The following is a 16,233-nucleotide window of genomic DNA, read 5'->3' on the forward strand; positions in this document are numbered from 1 at the left end:
TTAGTTTTTAAATTTTCTATCAAGGTACAGAACTACCTGCAGAATTATGCTGGTCACTGGAGTTTCAAGTACAGGTATAAATTCAATACCTGGCTTTTAATGATGCCACCTGTACCCTGTGCATACTAGTAGAATTTCGGATGCACAAAACTCAAAATATATTTTATTTGACTTCTTTTCAAAGCAGACAACCAAGGAAAGTAAATGGCCAAAGCATGCTAATGCTACAGCTTGGTGCAGAATTTACACCAGTAAAAATATGTGAGCAGCCTGAAAGGAACCACCTGTAGAATACCTACAAATCAGATATACCACACATAAATACTCAGATGCAGAAACTAAGACTAGTCATAACCATGCACATGCAAATGATGTTGGATAGGTCTGTGGAAGGAAGTGCAAAATGCTCCTCTCCCAGCCATAGTTCAGTATGGCAAAGCCTCTGACAGCAACAGCCCCACAAGGGTCTTTCCTCGTCCCCGTCCCCGTCCCTCTCTGGCTCCAGCCCAGGCAGCAGTGCGAGGGGGACGACCAACACCGCCAGGCGCGGGCAGTGAGGGTGCACCCACCCCGGCCCCCTCGTCACAGGCAGGCTCGTGCACATCACGGTAAATACAGGGATAGCCGAAAGCCGAGCTGGATTCCTACCGTCCGAGGAGCAAAGCGTCACGGCCTTGCCCGCAGCAGAAAGGAGGCAGCGTGCTAACCACAGCAGCCGCCTCGTGCTGGGATTCTGCTCTGTCGTTGCTGCTGCGCTTGTTACGGGTTATGTGAATAACGACTATAATGTGGGGTTAGATACAATGAGCTTTCAGATGTTCTAGCCAGCACCTGGTTTTTTCTACAGTGAACTTCACAGCAGACTAAAAGTTGACAAGCAACAGACCATCCCTTGCGACGACGAGAGGCTGCTTTTTACTCAAAATTGATTTGATCCCTTTTTGCTTATTTTGGGGGGGAAAAAACGCGGTTTCAGGAATCACTGCGCTAAGCGCATGACTCATCCTTCCCAGCTATGCAGCAATGTCAGACCTGCCGCGCTCCACCTGCTGCAACTCCTCGCTTCAGAAACTCCTCAGCAAGTTAAAATCTCGAACCAGTAGAGCCTCGTCCCCATCACAGCAGTGCAAAATTCAGCTATCGTGGCTGAGATCTGCCACGTACAACCCAGAGGTGACTGTGGCCAGCAGCAGGCAGTCAGCGAGCTACCGATTTCTCCCCAGTACCCGTTTCCAAAATGTCATCACAGCATCTGCTGAAGGGTGCAGAGCTACGCATCCCCGGGGGGCTTTTTTATGTTTCTTTTAGCTGTGAGACCTACCTTAAATTGCAATTGAAAAGATCATTGTAACTGGGTGAGTTCAATGGCAAATGAGCTTTTTTTTGGGGAAAAAAAAAAAGGCAATTTGCAATTTGGTTTCCTTTCCACGGAAGCTGCAGGTGGGAAAGACAGACATGAATAGTGAAGGAGGGGACTCACCAGGACAGTTGCTGCAGGGGGGGGTCAGCCCGGCCGTCGCACCCAGAAGTCACACCGCTGCACGCGGTGTTTGTTCTTCGCGCCCACGATTAAGCTTTGGGCTTTTTGTAGGCTGAAATGGGTGTGTGCTCCCGGGACCCCAGCATGATTAGACCTGTCACAGGCTGTTTTCTCTGTGGTTTGCACGGTTTAGGTGGCTCAAACACAGATGGCAATCTTCTCTTTTTTTATTTTTTAGTGTGTTTTTTCATGGTAAGCTCTTTCGATAGTAAAGGGAAGACCTCTCATACCATCATTTTTCTGCTCATGTGCATCATATAGCACAAGGCAAATCGGAGGCTGCTCCAGCATGGCCATGTCCTGCTGGAAAACACTTTCACTGGGGAAAAAAAAGTCCCTGAACAAGAACTTGGTCCCTCTGGGGAGCCACCAGTGTCCCCTGGGGAAGGCTGGGACAGGAGTGAGGGGCCAGGTCTAGTCCTGCCCACTCCAAGCTGGCCCACAGGCACAGCTCCCCATGGCTGCCAGCAAGCAAGGGCTGGGATGGCAGAGTCTGCGTGACGCCCTGCAACACCAGGTGCTTGGCAAGCAACAGCAAAATGGAGCAAAATGACACCTTCAAGAGGAAAGGCCCAGCTGTTCCTGCCACAGAAACTGGGGAGACCCAGGGCAGGACTGCAGGCACTCATACATGCTGGGGGCACATCTTATGTGACAACCATCTAGAAGAGGGTGGCAGGAAAGATTTTGAAGAGGAAGGCAGTAAGAAGCGGTTAATAAATATAGGAACTCGCAGATCTTATGTCTTCTTCCTGGCAAGCTGGCATGCAAATTACAGTGATTTAAATTCCCCTCTTTGCAGGAAGTCTGAGCACCATGGGGTTTTGCTTAAATGCTGGATGGTGCTCAGCTGTGACCGATGCTCATTCGACTCACACTTCAAGAAAATTTCCAAACCATGGTTCAGGCTCAGTTCCAATAATGAAGAAAACAATGATTCGGGCTAGATTTTGGGTTGGGCTCAGCTGTCACTTGGCACCACGCTCCAGCATCAGCAGCGTGCCATCCGCTTCCAAGGGGAGCATATTTTTAATAATTAGCTGTCATCCCAAAAATCTTCCTGAAACAGGCGTAGGTTTGTATGCAATGATACCTCTGAATGGTGTGTGGCCACTCTTGCCTCATGGACCCCCAGGGAGGAAAACAGAGGTGGGGGAGCCGCTCTCAGCTAAACCCCAGGGCACCTGCTAAGGAAAGCATAGGTGTGAAAGCACAGGCACACCTTCAGGGCTCGGGTGCAAGTTATTCCAAGCTGGCAAATGGCTGCCTGCCAGCTGAGCCATGGTAATTACCCCTGAATCAAGCTAGTTTGGCCCTCAGTGTAATGCAAGGTGATTCAGCGTTGAGAGAGCTACATTAACTACAGTAGGGTAAAGGCATGCCTGTGAGCAAAGCCTCTGATGCAAAGGGTCTTCACATCCTTTGGTCTCTCCATGAACCGGAGCCCTCACGTTCTGAATTTAAGTGACTTCAGTTAGACTTAGCTCAATTCTCCCTAGAAGCAAAGTAATAACTTAACCTACCCACTTCACACAGCCAGTTCCACTGTCCTAGAAGTCCCCAGGCAGATAAATGTCCAGACCAGAACATGGGCAGCTCCTCATCCTGTTCGTCGTTTTTCTGCCATGTGCCATTTATTAAGTGAGTATCACTGACAACAACAACATTTTTGCTTCCAACGGTGGGAACAGCAGCAGAAGAACAACGTGAACATTACAAATCCTATTGCCAAATTTCTGCCAAACTGGTTCCCTATTTGCATCCTCGCTCTGTGCTGTCTACAGTTAATTAATTTCTAACCAAAACAGAGATGGTGTGGTCAGTTCTTGCGATACCAGCATGCGTCGTGAGATAACTGGTGATTTCTCTCCAGCTCATATCATTACAAAACTAAGCATTTCTCTTTTCCTTACAAATATATTGCTTTCATGCTCACCAGGAGAACTTGCAAGTGTAACACTTCTTTTTTTTTGGTTCAAAGTAAGTGGGAAAATGAAAACCACCAGCATTTCTTATATGTCTTCTTTTTAACTTCAGGGTGTTTAATTTTAAGCACAGGTTGGGGATGATTTTTTAAGCTCCTCATTTAGTGCATGTACTAATGGCAGAGACGTACTCAGCTTGATGTGCTGATCAGGTGCTGGAAAAATCTGCAGCAATAGAACAAAACTTGGGGTTACACCCTCTGCTGAGGCTGACCGAGAAGTTTCCTTTTTTCACAGTGAAAACTGCACTGTGCTTGCACTGAATCTGTCCTTTAATATACCTATTTTCCCCTCCCCAGGAAAAAGGAGGACATTAACCTGCTTCTCTCCAAGCAGGCTGTTTTACAACCCCTCAGTTGGTCTGTTTAGGAGGGGCTGCGGCTGCAATTCACCATCCTCTATGAGGAGGATAGTCACACTCGGTGAGATCAGTGCCTCTCATATGCAAGCAAATCATATTATCTAGAATTTTCTATAGATCAAAACACTTGAGGCGAGTCCTAGGAACGTAAGACTGGACATGAGAAGTCACCTCAGCTGTTTCTTGTTTCCCCAAAGCGAGGCAAGACAAAGCACCCGGGCTATTCCTGACAAGCAAGAGTTGCTCTCCATTGAGTAGTCCCTTATATCTTCAAGCAAAGAAAAGATGACCCTGCCTAATATCATTCCCATCCTAGACACTTGCAAACACTTTGCAAATCAAAAGCATGGTTCTGTAGATCTTTTCAGCATTTCGTATTCCTCCAATAATGCCATTTCAGCCAGGTTACTTGCTTATGTAGACTGCGCACAAGGTTTCCTGGGGCTTTCCATACTGAGCAAACAAAAGTGCGTTCTTATTCCCATTTCCAGCGGGCATACAGAGTCGTGACAATGATCAAAAGTGTTTGTGAGTTCAGCTGTAAATTTTGAGGTGTGTAAGACCTGCCTGGTTTGGTTTCTGATTTTTTCTTTTTTTTTTTAAGGTACATTGTGTTGTCCTAACTTCTCCCCCAAATGACCCAGTTGCAGGTGGAAGCGCACGCAGCACTCCTGTGAATCCAATCCCAGACGTAACATGCTGGGTCTCCAGAAAACAAGGTACCTGCAACCAGAAGCCACTTGCAATGACACAGGTCTGACTCCCTCCCTGCTGTCACACAAGGTCACCACGGCAGACGCAAGGTTAGACACTCCTGCGGGGAATCTCTGATTCCTCCTCCCACCTCCCCGCACTGCTCAAACAGCTCTGTCTTTCATGCCGCCTGGACTGCCAGGCACTGGGTGAATGATGATTTAGCCTTTACTAATTACATACTAAGAAGAGTGTTTTTTCTTCACTTTTACCTGGAATTGTAAGGGTGTTTCCATACTCTGAGTACAGAAAGACTTTTGAAAAGAGTTGCAAAAGAAAGTTGCAACAAAATTGTGTAAACTCAGCTAATAAATATGCATTAAGTGCGCTTGCACGGCGGTTCGCATGTACAAATACTCGAAAGTGAATGGGAACAGACTATATCATGGCCAAAGCCAATAGGTTCTGTAAATTGTAAAACCAAACATGTAAATAGCCTTAAGATTGCATTTAAGGAATCAAGAGCTGTAACACGGGCCCTCCTCGTGCTCCCGGCCGAGAGGCACCTTTATTGCCGGCGATAAAAAAGGGGGTTAGCTAGCGTGTACTTCTGCTGTCCTTTTTTTCCCGGTACCCAGGCAGGAATGAGAAGAAAAGAAAAACTCAAGGAAATCCATTTCGGTAACACCCACATGGCTAAAATAATCTTGCCATTTCAGCCCCAAACTGGAGTCGTTTCTAGGAATCCCTTTGCACCAAAGAAAGGAGGCAAACTTCCTGATTACATCAAACCCATAATATACAAGATGCAGAATATATATATTGAAGTTTCTGAGTAAAGATTCCTCACTTTGTTCTGGGTTTGTTTTGTGCTGAAAGCATGAGGAACTCCCTGGTTATTACCTTACGTAGGCTTGGGCAAGTTTTTAGTCTGTTGGCTTCGCAATTCCTTGATCATAAAAGTGGGAAAGATTAGAAGTCCAGTGATGTCAATGGACTAATGTATTCGTTATCACAGTGTATTCTGAAGACAAACCCCCTGTAGTAACTGTGAGAACACAGACACATCTGGTGTATTGCACATGGAACTAACCAGTGTTAGTAATAGGCACATTATAAACAGATGGGCCAGATTATGTACTATTTAATTTCTACCAGCTTTACAAAAAATTGTAGACTTCATTTTTTATGGCTGCTGTGAAAAGATATTGAAAAATTTTGTGTTAATAGAGTAGCACCCATAAATAAAGCCCATTAAAATTGGTGCGCATGCGCAGATGGTGGAGCCGCGGTGGGCGAGGGACAGGGCCCGCTGGGCGCGAGCTCGCGGGGGGTCAACGGCGGTTGCCCCGGGAAACGGCCGCCGGGGAAGCGGCTGCGCAACCCTGTGGGCGGCGGTGCGAGTCACGTGAGCGAGTCGCTGCCAATAGGAGCGCAGCGAGGGCACTCGCGAGGCTTCGTTCTCTATGGCAACCATCAGCCCGTAGCCAGCCGCTGAGCACAGCCGCCTCCGAGCCGCCGTCCGGCCGCCATGGTGAGTAGCGGAGCCGCCTCCGGCCGTCAGTTCTTCGGGGCGGAGGGTGGCGTCGCCGCCTGGCCCGCCTTGCTCTCCACCGCGGGGCCGTAAGCCGTGAGGAGGCTCCCGGCGTCTGTCGGCCGGTCCGGAGGCTGAGCAGGGAGGCGGCCCGGTCAAGTCCTGCCGGGGAGAGGCGGCCCATCGCCGTGCGGGGGCCGCTCGGGGGTCTGCTGCCGCCGCATGCCGTCCGGGGCATCCGTGCCACCGCTGTTGGACCCTGCGGAGACTAGTGGGGCCTGGGGTGTTTGCGGGATCCCATGCCCCGGTTGCTTAACTGCGCTTGGAGATCATGAGTGGCTTTGGCCCGCGCTTATGTATTTCTTTATTAGTTTAATGTCCTTTTGTAGCTGCTCTCTGGATTGTGCGATATCAGCACTGGTGTTGGCACGTCTTCCTTTCTATCTGTAACGAATAGAAACTTTTCACCTAAAGAAAACCCAGCAACAGCACAGAGAACATTAATTGAGCTTTTCATGTGATCTCTCATTTGCAAGATGTTGGACTTTGTGGAGACATTGGACTTGCAACCACGTTGTGAGAGCTTGTTTTATTTACTGCTGTTTCCTAGACTGCCTTTCATTGCCAGGCAGTCGAGATCTGTGCTCACGTTTTCAGTGTTGGTCATACAGGTGTTGCATTTTAACTGCACAGTTGAATTGATAAGGACAAGGTGATCAGATTAACTGTTTGGTCTGAAGTTGCTACATTGCTGTCTCCAACACCAGCAATACTAAGTCGGTACATTGGAGTAAATGAAACGGACTTCACCTTTGGTTGCATCAGCTCTGCAGGGACTGTGATTAGAAATTCCCAGTAATGCCCTGTTGTGCCTCCTTGTCGCTCGTGCTACCTGCACGAGCAAGATTTATTCTAATGTAATTGATCGTGCCAATACTCCTTCTTTTGAAATAGAGGCATCCATAGAAGGGCTAGTTAGCCAGATCTAAAAATGCTTCCTTCTTAGTTTGCCCTTGGAATATTTGTTTCTGGACAATAGGCTGTTGAGAAACAAATTCAGATTATCACTTAAGATTATATGGGAAGTCTCAGCATTTTACATATAAACTAAAAAAACCATAATGTACTTTCTTGTGTATTTTTGTTAGTACATCTATAAAAGATACATCATTCAGCTACGTTACACACGTGCACATGTAATACAAAGACAAATTTATCCAAGAGCTTCCTCTCCCCTACAGTCCTTCTGATTCTGATCCTCTGATTGTCTCTGTCTCTGATTTTGTATGACTTTTCTGAGGGTACTGGTCACTTGAGGACTTACTTCCAAGTACTGGTGCTTTTAAAGGGAGAGCACTTACGTGAGGCATAGAGGGATTACGCATATGAAAATATGGTTGTTTTTTAACATACTAGTTAACATGATACCCTATAAAAGCAAGCACAGAAACTAGTCAGAAGGCAAGTCTTCACAATATTTATGCTCCTTTTTACTTATTTCAGTATATATTTATCTTTGTGCTTATATCCTTATCCACAGGCAGAGCTAGGCCTTAATGAGCACCACCAGAATGAAGTGATAAACTACATGCGCTTCGCTCGTTTCAAGCGTGGCCTGTGTCTCAAAACAGTGGATTCTTGTTTTCAGGACCTTAAGGACAGCAGGTACTGTGGGGGGCGGTTCTGAGCAAGAATAAGGCAAAATATGCTAGCAACAATTGCAGGTTTAAATGCTTTATGGGGTGACTTTTCTCCATTTACATTTGTATGTTCCTAGTGAGGAAGAAAGACCTAATAATTTTCCAAATGTTACAAGTCAAGTCCTTTTAAAACCAAGTTGTTCAAATTCTTAGGAATTAACATGGATATCGACAGCATGACATTGCTTTGTATCTTGCTTCTGATGTCTAAATTTGATGTAAGACTAGTGGAAGTAGTATTTGTGATTGCAGTGTTTTCAAGAGAAAACTTAAATACAATAACCAATTAGTAGTGCCATGGTCATCTAATAACTACTGACAGTGGATGTTTCCAGAAGGACATTGCATCATGTAAGGGTGATACCTGTGTACTGAGATCTCATAACAATGCAAAATTGTTACCTTTATTATACATGACTCATCTTGACTGCTCTGTTTAGACTTGTTGAGGAGACCTTCACAGTTGATGAGGTGATAGACATGCTGGATGGACTGCGGACTGTTGTACACAGTGAAGTGGAGTCGGAGCTCATAAATACAACTTACACCAATGTTTTACTTCTGCGGCAGCTCTTTTCGCAGGCTGAGAAGTGGTACCTTAAGTTACAGACAGACATCTCTGAATTGGAGAATCGGTAGGATATATTGGACTATACAGAATGCCTTTCAATAACAAGAAAACTTCAAAGTGTTGACTATTTGCATTCTTTTCCTAACCATAGAAGCTGTTCTTTTACTATTGTATTGATGATAGGTTAGTTTCAAGTCTTCCATCTATAAATTAGCAAAATACACAATAATTTCAAATTTGTCAGGAAGATGTTTTTATTGGTAATGTTCTTACTTGAATTCATCAGTTAAGAGCAGGTGATAGGATTTGATTAAAAAGCCTTTGTTGTCTGAGAAGATTATAGTTTAATCAAGGATACTAAATCTTACAGTTCTAATGCGTATACCATACCGTTGCATGACATGATCTGTTGCATTTATTGTATTTGCATAGGAATTCATTCTGTACTTCTAATGAGAATCTTACATGCAACAAAGAGCATAGCATCAGCCTGGTAAAATGTATTTCATAGCATAGCTATTTTAGTAAATAAATGCCTCCCTTTGTTTTTCTTTTCAAGAGAATTGTTGGAACAGGTTGCTGAGTTTGAAAAGTCAGAATTTACATCTTCGAACAAGAAGGTAGAGTTTTATTTTAATCAAAACATAATCAAATGTGGAGTCATGACAGTTGTTTAAAATACTTAGTACTGACTCTTTGTGCTTAAGAGAGAAAAACAAAACAAAACCAAAAAACCCACCCTTTTTCAAAACTATCTTTGAAAGTCTCCAAAAAGTAGCATTTCACAGTTTGGCACCAAGGCTCACACTGAATTGCCTTGGCTGTTTCCAGATTGCGGATTCTGCACACCTGGGTCATGCCTCATAATACTCATCCCAAAGTCAGCTAGATCAGGGATGTGTTGGAGAGTCTGCTCCCCGGTTCCCTTCCCCCCTCAAAACTGGGATAAGACTGGGACATGCGCTTGTCCCAAGGCTTTGTCCCAACATGGAGTCAAGAGCTGAGAAGATTCCACAATACAGATATGACTCTACCTTATCTTGTGATTACACCTTATTTGGTTTGTGGCATAAATATATATTTAGTTAATATATATTATATTTAAATTCTTAAAATAAGAATATTATTTTGAGCTGTGTCAATATTTTTTACTCTTAGAATCACTCAAATAATTTTTTTTTTCTGTTTTCCTTACTCTTTTGTCTTTTGGTTGATGCAGTGTAAGTAATCTTTTGTAAGTTCACGTTTATGATCCTTTTATGTCTCTATGCAGTATTTTTGTTTAACTTTAGCTGAAGGTGAAGTATATAACTTAGGAGCTAAGGTACCAGTAAAAAATGAACTTGAAATAAAAGATCATTCATTTGCTTCACAAAAGAAAGCTGCATTGACTGTCACTAGTTATTTTACAAACTAAAGGGGTACTTTTCTTCTTCCTAGAAATCTGTATAATTTCATTTTTTAACCTTTATTATTTCTTTAGCCCAGTGCAGATCCCATTAAACCCAAACTGGCTCCATTAAATGAAGGTGGGTCAGAGCTGCTAAACAAGGTAAGAACTTATCTGTTCGTGCAGTTGTGGCTAATGATCGTTCTGCTTATTCAACTGAACTGGATAGCTGTACAGTAATATTTGTATAATATTCCTGTCACTATATAGGCATCAAGGTAATATACCCCAGAATGTAAAGTAAAATGCTAATAAATTAATAAATATTGTAAAGCATCTTAAATTTATTGTGTGGTTGTGGCCTCTAACATGTATTGCGATATTGACCTTCCTTTTGCAAAGACATTTTGGCCTTTGTAATTATTTATTTTTCCATTTAATAAGGTAACTTAGTAGAAACCAGTATTCAGTTTGTTCCGTGCAGCTGGCTGGTTTTCCAACAAGGGAGTAAATTAAAATATGTAGCTGGCTGAAATGATTAGGTTATCGAACATTTTCTGTATCACTCAAAGTGAATCCTACTACATTTCAGTCTTTTTTTCTTTTGTTAGTTGGTTAAATTCCTCCTAAAGAAATAGACACTTAAAGAATTTGGAATTTACTAGTTTTGAAAATGTCTGTTTTCCCACCTGCTAAAGATTTTCAGAATTACAAAACACATTCTAGTATTTAATGTTATCAATAGTTTTCATTAGGTATTGAACTCATTTAGTTCAGCTGAACTTTTTTAAAATGCCACACTTCTTGCAATACACTTTTAAGTTATGGGCAGTCAAGATATTTAGCAAGGAGTTGCATTTTCTGTCTTCTAGCCTGCATTACCAAAATGATCTGTCAAGTAGAGTGTCTGAATGAAATTGTTGTTACCCCTTAAGACAATAAAAGCATTCAAGAATCCAGACTTGTATGTTGGGTATCGATCAATGTATTTCTCTTTCAAAAATAATTTCAAAATCTGTTTCATAACAGTTTTTGTTGAATATGTCTTTTTTTTCCTCAAAAATAATTCAAAGTTTATATGGTGAATTTACTCTGACTGATAAAGCATGGTTACTTCCTGTGACACACAACATGATATGCAGTAACCTGGTATTTGACTCTTTTAACAGGAACTATGAATAAATTATTACTTGTCTGTTGATTGAAAGTACAAATGATGAGCAGCAATGAGATTTGCATCTCTGAACATGCAATTTTCTTTCTTGTAAATCTTGATACTAAAAAGACGCTAAGCTCACTAATCTCAATTCAGTAAAGCATGTGCCAAATTTAAGTGAATGGTCCTATATATTACAGTAGAATTGGAGACTTAAATTTCTTCCTGACTGAGGCAGAAAACACAATAAATAAATGGATTACTGATTTCTTACGAAGGCCATTTTTACAAGCATTTAGAAGCTTGTTTGCTTTCCTAAGCTATGAAGCATATTTTCTTACCTGAAATATTTGGAAAATTCAAAATAACACAGGACTGTTTACAAACTTTTTCTTGTTCATTAATCCAAAGACAGTTGCTTGTCTCCAAGAAGAAAATGAAAAATTGAAGACCAGACTCAAGACCATAGAAACACAGGTAAATTCCCTGTAAGCTTAGATACTTAATGCTATCTAAATAAGAATCCCGTAGTTGTTATTCTCATGTTTCAATGAAAATATGTTTCTGAGGTTTTACGGTTTCAATGTATCACAGGCTACAGCTGCACTAGATGAAAAGTCCAAACTAGAGAAGTCACTGAAGGATTTACAGATGATCCAAGGGGATCAAAAGGTAAATACAGTTAAGATTTCCACCACCACCACCCCTGCTTAACACAACTGTTGCCTGTACATCTGAAAAACTGGTCTGTATGGTGTGTTTCTTTTCTGGCAAATACAAATGTTCAAGTTAGTATCATCATGTTCCTGCTGACATCGTCATGTTCCTGCTGGTCTGTCAGCAGATAATCCAGAACATTAGTTGATTTTATGACACTTCTTTTGTGTCACATAGACCATGATAAATTATTATCAGAAAGTATTATTCCAGTTACTATCAGGAAGTAGTATTCCAGAGTTCGTATTCTCAGGGGTGATATTTGTATTAACAGATACAAATTTATTTCAGTTTGTTTCTTCCCATTTACTAATGAAAGAATGATATCTAACCTGGCTTCTATAGCAACAATAAATTGCTAATTCTTTCAAGCATTTATCACACTTGATATTGACATGGACAAGCCAGGCTTGCTGCTTCTCACTTCAGACTTTACAAACCTAAATACTTATATGTAAGTGTCCAGCGTCCTATATTCTTAAACATCAGTTGAAGTTTTGCTACAAATGTCAATGATCATGGGTCGGATGACATAAAAAAAAGTTTGATTTTATGTATTTCTACCCATATCAATGAACTGTCAAAAATGGTTCACTGTTTATTTTTACTGCTTAAGGTTCCTAACATTTTTTTTTTTAAATGAGGATTCAAACATGGTGACTTGCTGCTGCACAAAAAAACCGTAATAAGCTAGAAGTCATGCAGGGTGCCACAGATAAATCTGTTCAGGTCACCTTAGTATTTTTTGAATTTGTACCTTTATTTTGTCAATAATAAGAGTTTTCTAAAGTTTGTTCATATGTGATTGTTTCTTAAATTTAAAACATTTCAGTTCAAACTTTTAGCAAAACCAGAACAATTTAATCCCATTATTTTGAGAAACAGACTTTTTAAAATTCCTGCAGTATTTACAGATTTGGAAGTGAAGTTCAATATCGTAAAACATTTCCACTTTAATTTTCATATTTTAATCCTAATTTCTTTTTATTTTGCTTTCTATCTGGTTTATGGTATGTACTTGGCTTTCTTAATATGTTATAATTTTATCTAGTAACTTTCAAAATCTGTATTCAATAATATTATTAAATAGGGAACTTAATTTATCAGTCATGGCAAATATTTTCTTTATCTGTTTTGTTAAGCCTTAAATTATTAAAGGTTTAAAATATTAAAGGGGTTTATTATATCCTGGATAATAGTGTTTGTAGTTTTAAAAGATTGGAACCAAATCTTATCCTACTTTTCTGGTTAAACATGAATTGGCCTCAATGTCAGGGCTGCTGAGTATCTTCAGCTTTCATGTCCTAATTTGATCTCTATAATCTGTCACTTTTTTTCTCCAGCTCTTATATTTTCTCTTTACAGGCATATATATGTTGTTGAAACTAGCTAGTAGATATGGTGCTGAAATGTACTACTTTATTTAATCAATTAAAGTATTAGTTCTTTGGAGAAAATGCTAAATTTTATCTGGTTTCACTCCATATTTTTATAGGATGGGTGACAATAAAATCATGTCAACACAGTTGCTCATTAAAGTAGTAGTTTTCAAACTCTCTGGACAAACAAATGACTGCCAAACCACAATGGTTCTTAGGGATCAACTCTTAGCTCAACAGATTTCTACTTTTTTTTTCCTTGCTTTTTTTTTTTTTTTAAATCGTTTAATACGGTTCTACACACCAAGTGTAAACCACGGTTTGGGAGTAAGTGCGCTGTTGGATCAGTTTAACTTGAGAATTTAGAATTTTTACGTAATTGACTTATGTCACGCTTTAGAAAAATTATCACTGTCTATTCTGATCTGAAACATTGTATAATGTAGTGCATTTCAGCATTGCAGCCTTGGACTCCATCTCAAAATTCAAAATCAACTTTTCTTCTGTACAGGTACTATTATCAAGTGGTTTCCTACACTCAAATCTTACCTTCCACATAGAAAAAGGAGCAGAGCTTCCTTAAGATTTTTGTTCTTTTTAAGATGCTGCCGGTTCAGCCTCCTCCTGAGTCATTATACTTTCGAGAGTTTGAACTTGAGCTTTTAAACATGAGAGGGTTTTTTAAAATGGAAATCTGTAGAACAGTTACATGAATATAATGTTTTGTGACCCAGAACTGATATCCAGAAGAGTTTGGGTTGTTTCTTCTCACAGGGAAACAGGAAAGTTGCTTCACAAGCAACTGTGGAGGCTCTTTTTGTAATGCATCTGAGAACAGTGCAATATCGGTACCTGATTGATAATATGAGCTTTAACACTTTCATCCTTTCTTACCTGTATTACACTAACAGCTTTTGAAATGCCTGTGATATTTTACCTGCTTTAAAAATGCATTATAGCATAGACATTCAGATCTTAAACTATAATTTACTACTCCTGTATGCTAAATAACTTCTTGTGATATGCTTCATCCTGTGGCTTCACCTAGTTCCTAAAGAAGTGAGGTACAAGAACTTGAAATCTCAACTTGGCAGAGAAGACATTCCAGCCATCTTTAAAATGCATTTATTAACTATTTTCTAAAGTTATAAATTAGTAATTAGTTATAAATTAACTAAAAAAATATCAGTTAAAGCACTTCTAATTTAGGCTTTACAGGAATAACGTGAACATAATTATTAAAAATTAAGTTGTACCCACTTGATGTGGAATTTTGCACTTGACATTTTAAATATTTCTTCTCTTGCACTTGACATATTTTAAATATTTCTTCTTTTGAAGACTAATGCAAACCAGGATATCACTGAACTGGAGAATAAAGTGGCAGCTTTGAAACGCCAGTTTGAGAAGACTTTGAATGACTCTACAGCAAACCAAAAATTCTTGGAAGAGAATTTGGTCACAACAAAACATGACTTGCTTAAGGTTCAGGATCAGCTATCCACAGCTGAAAAGGTTAGCATTTTATTGTAACGTAAAGATGAGTCCCTTACTCGCATTTTAACTGATTAGTAATTTAACAAGCATACACTACAGGATGCAGAGTTTACTTGGTCACACTTGTGCCTGTGTATTTTTGTTATTTCAGTGGAAAAACACGTTATACGTAAAACAGCAAAAGCACAACTAACTGCGTGATTATAACTAGATGAATACTTAAAAATTGCCCATTTGTCTGCTTAGAAATTTTTGAATTAAAAGTGTATTCCCAGTCTTCAGAAGACTTTTGGCCTGATTTCATTAGAAAACAAAGTTTTTGTTTCTCTGTGTCTCATTTGAATCTACTAGCTGACTTCATCTAAAGTTGAATAAGTTAGAGACAATACTATTCTGAAACTTGAGGAGGAAAAGCAAGTCATCTTTTTTAAAAAGCATATTAGCCTGGTTTTCATGATGTGTAAATAATATGTTGATATTATTATGTAGGAATTAGAGAAGAAATTTCAGCAAACAGCTGCCTATCGCAACATGAAAGAGATTCTCACTAAGAAGAATGAACAGATAAAGGATCTACGTAAAAAGCTTTCCAAGTAAGTGGTGGTGGTTTTTCTGTCCAAACAGGATCCTTGTTCTGGATCCATGTTCTGCTCCTATCTTGTTTCTATAAATGTGAAGCTATCTCTAAAACAGATTATAAATTTTCCCTTAAAAGGAATATCTAGCAGGCTGTTCCGTGATTTTTGACAAGCCAATCCTCTTAATGGATGCTAGGTCAATAAGACTGATGTGTGCAACAGCAGCTTCTGAGTAGCAAGTAATTAATTTAGTATGGAGAGGATACAAAATATTCAAGGGTGTGGTAGATAAGCCCCCAGGTGCTACACACAGAGATACAGGTAGGACATGTACCAGATGCTTTGGCATTATCTTATTTCTTCCACACTTGTTTACGGGAATGAGAAGTCCACAGTATGTAAACAGGTTTAGGGCTGTGTTGAGTAAAGAAAGATGCACCCTGGCCATTATATTGCATAGAATGTCAAGTGAGCTTTGGCAAAATGGATGCCTTAGACCTATGCTGTAGGAGGACAGAGATGGAACTTAAACCTTCTGTTTAAACTTCTGGCTGTATTTTGGGATTTGTGGGTAGGTTCCTGGTCATTCCCTTATTCTACTATTTGGTAAACTGGCCAATTTTAAAAGGAGAAAATAGTCTAAAAAAGTATATACATTTGTCTGTGCCCTAAGTCACACAGTGAGCCTTGACAGAAATGTGTCACTAGTGGGAGTAATTTTTACTTGGGTTTCATATTTTCTTTAGAGACGAAATGTCTCTTGGGTATTTTCTACTCTGTTTTAATGATTTTTTTTTTTTTTTTTTTTTAATTTTAAATCCTCAGATACGAGCCAGAGGACTAAAACACCAAGAACATCTGATCTATCAGAAGCTGCTATAGAAAGAAAATGTAGACTGGTATTATTTTTCAATAATTTTTGTTTTGAATGGTATATTTTTTGCTTCTAGTGCTTAAAATAACTTTTTATTAATACTAATAAGATGCAGAAACTCCTATATTACTTCCTTATAAGCCTACAATTTATAGGTATTAGTTTCTGTAGTCATGTTTTTCATTGTTAACCATCAACATTCCTTGAGAAATAGCAAACAGGAGTTTATTGAAGAACTGAGACCATTCTCTACAACGA

At 40.1% G+C, this 16,233-nt stretch overlaps 1 protein-coding gene across 1 annotated transcript; it reads left to right on the forward strand.

Annotated features, from left to right (window-relative positions):
• Positions 1-6,087: 6,087 nt before the first annotated feature.
• Positions 6,088-16,233, forward strand: LZTFL1 (leucine zipper transcription factor like 1). The gene is made up of 10 exons (XM_059818732.1): positions 6,088-6,113; positions 7,654-7,778; positions 8,254-8,448; positions 8,944-9,004; positions 9,868-9,936; positions 11,342-11,407; positions 11,525-11,602; positions 14,368-14,541; positions 15,013-15,116; positions 15,927-16,233. Exons 1-10 carry the CDS (start codon positions 6,111-6,113, stop codon positions 15,943-15,945), a joined length of 894 nt encoding a protein of 297 aa, XP_059674715.1. The 5' UTR covers positions 6,088-6,110; the 3' UTR covers positions 15,946-16,233.

The sequence above is a fragment of the Gavia stellata genome, chromosome 6, assembly GCF_030936135.1.
Source record: "Gavia stellata isolate bGavSte3 chromosome 6, bGavSte3.hap2, whole genome shotgun sequence".
NCBI lineage: Eukaryota > Metazoa > Chordata > Aves > Gaviiformes > Gaviidae > Gavia > Gavia stellata.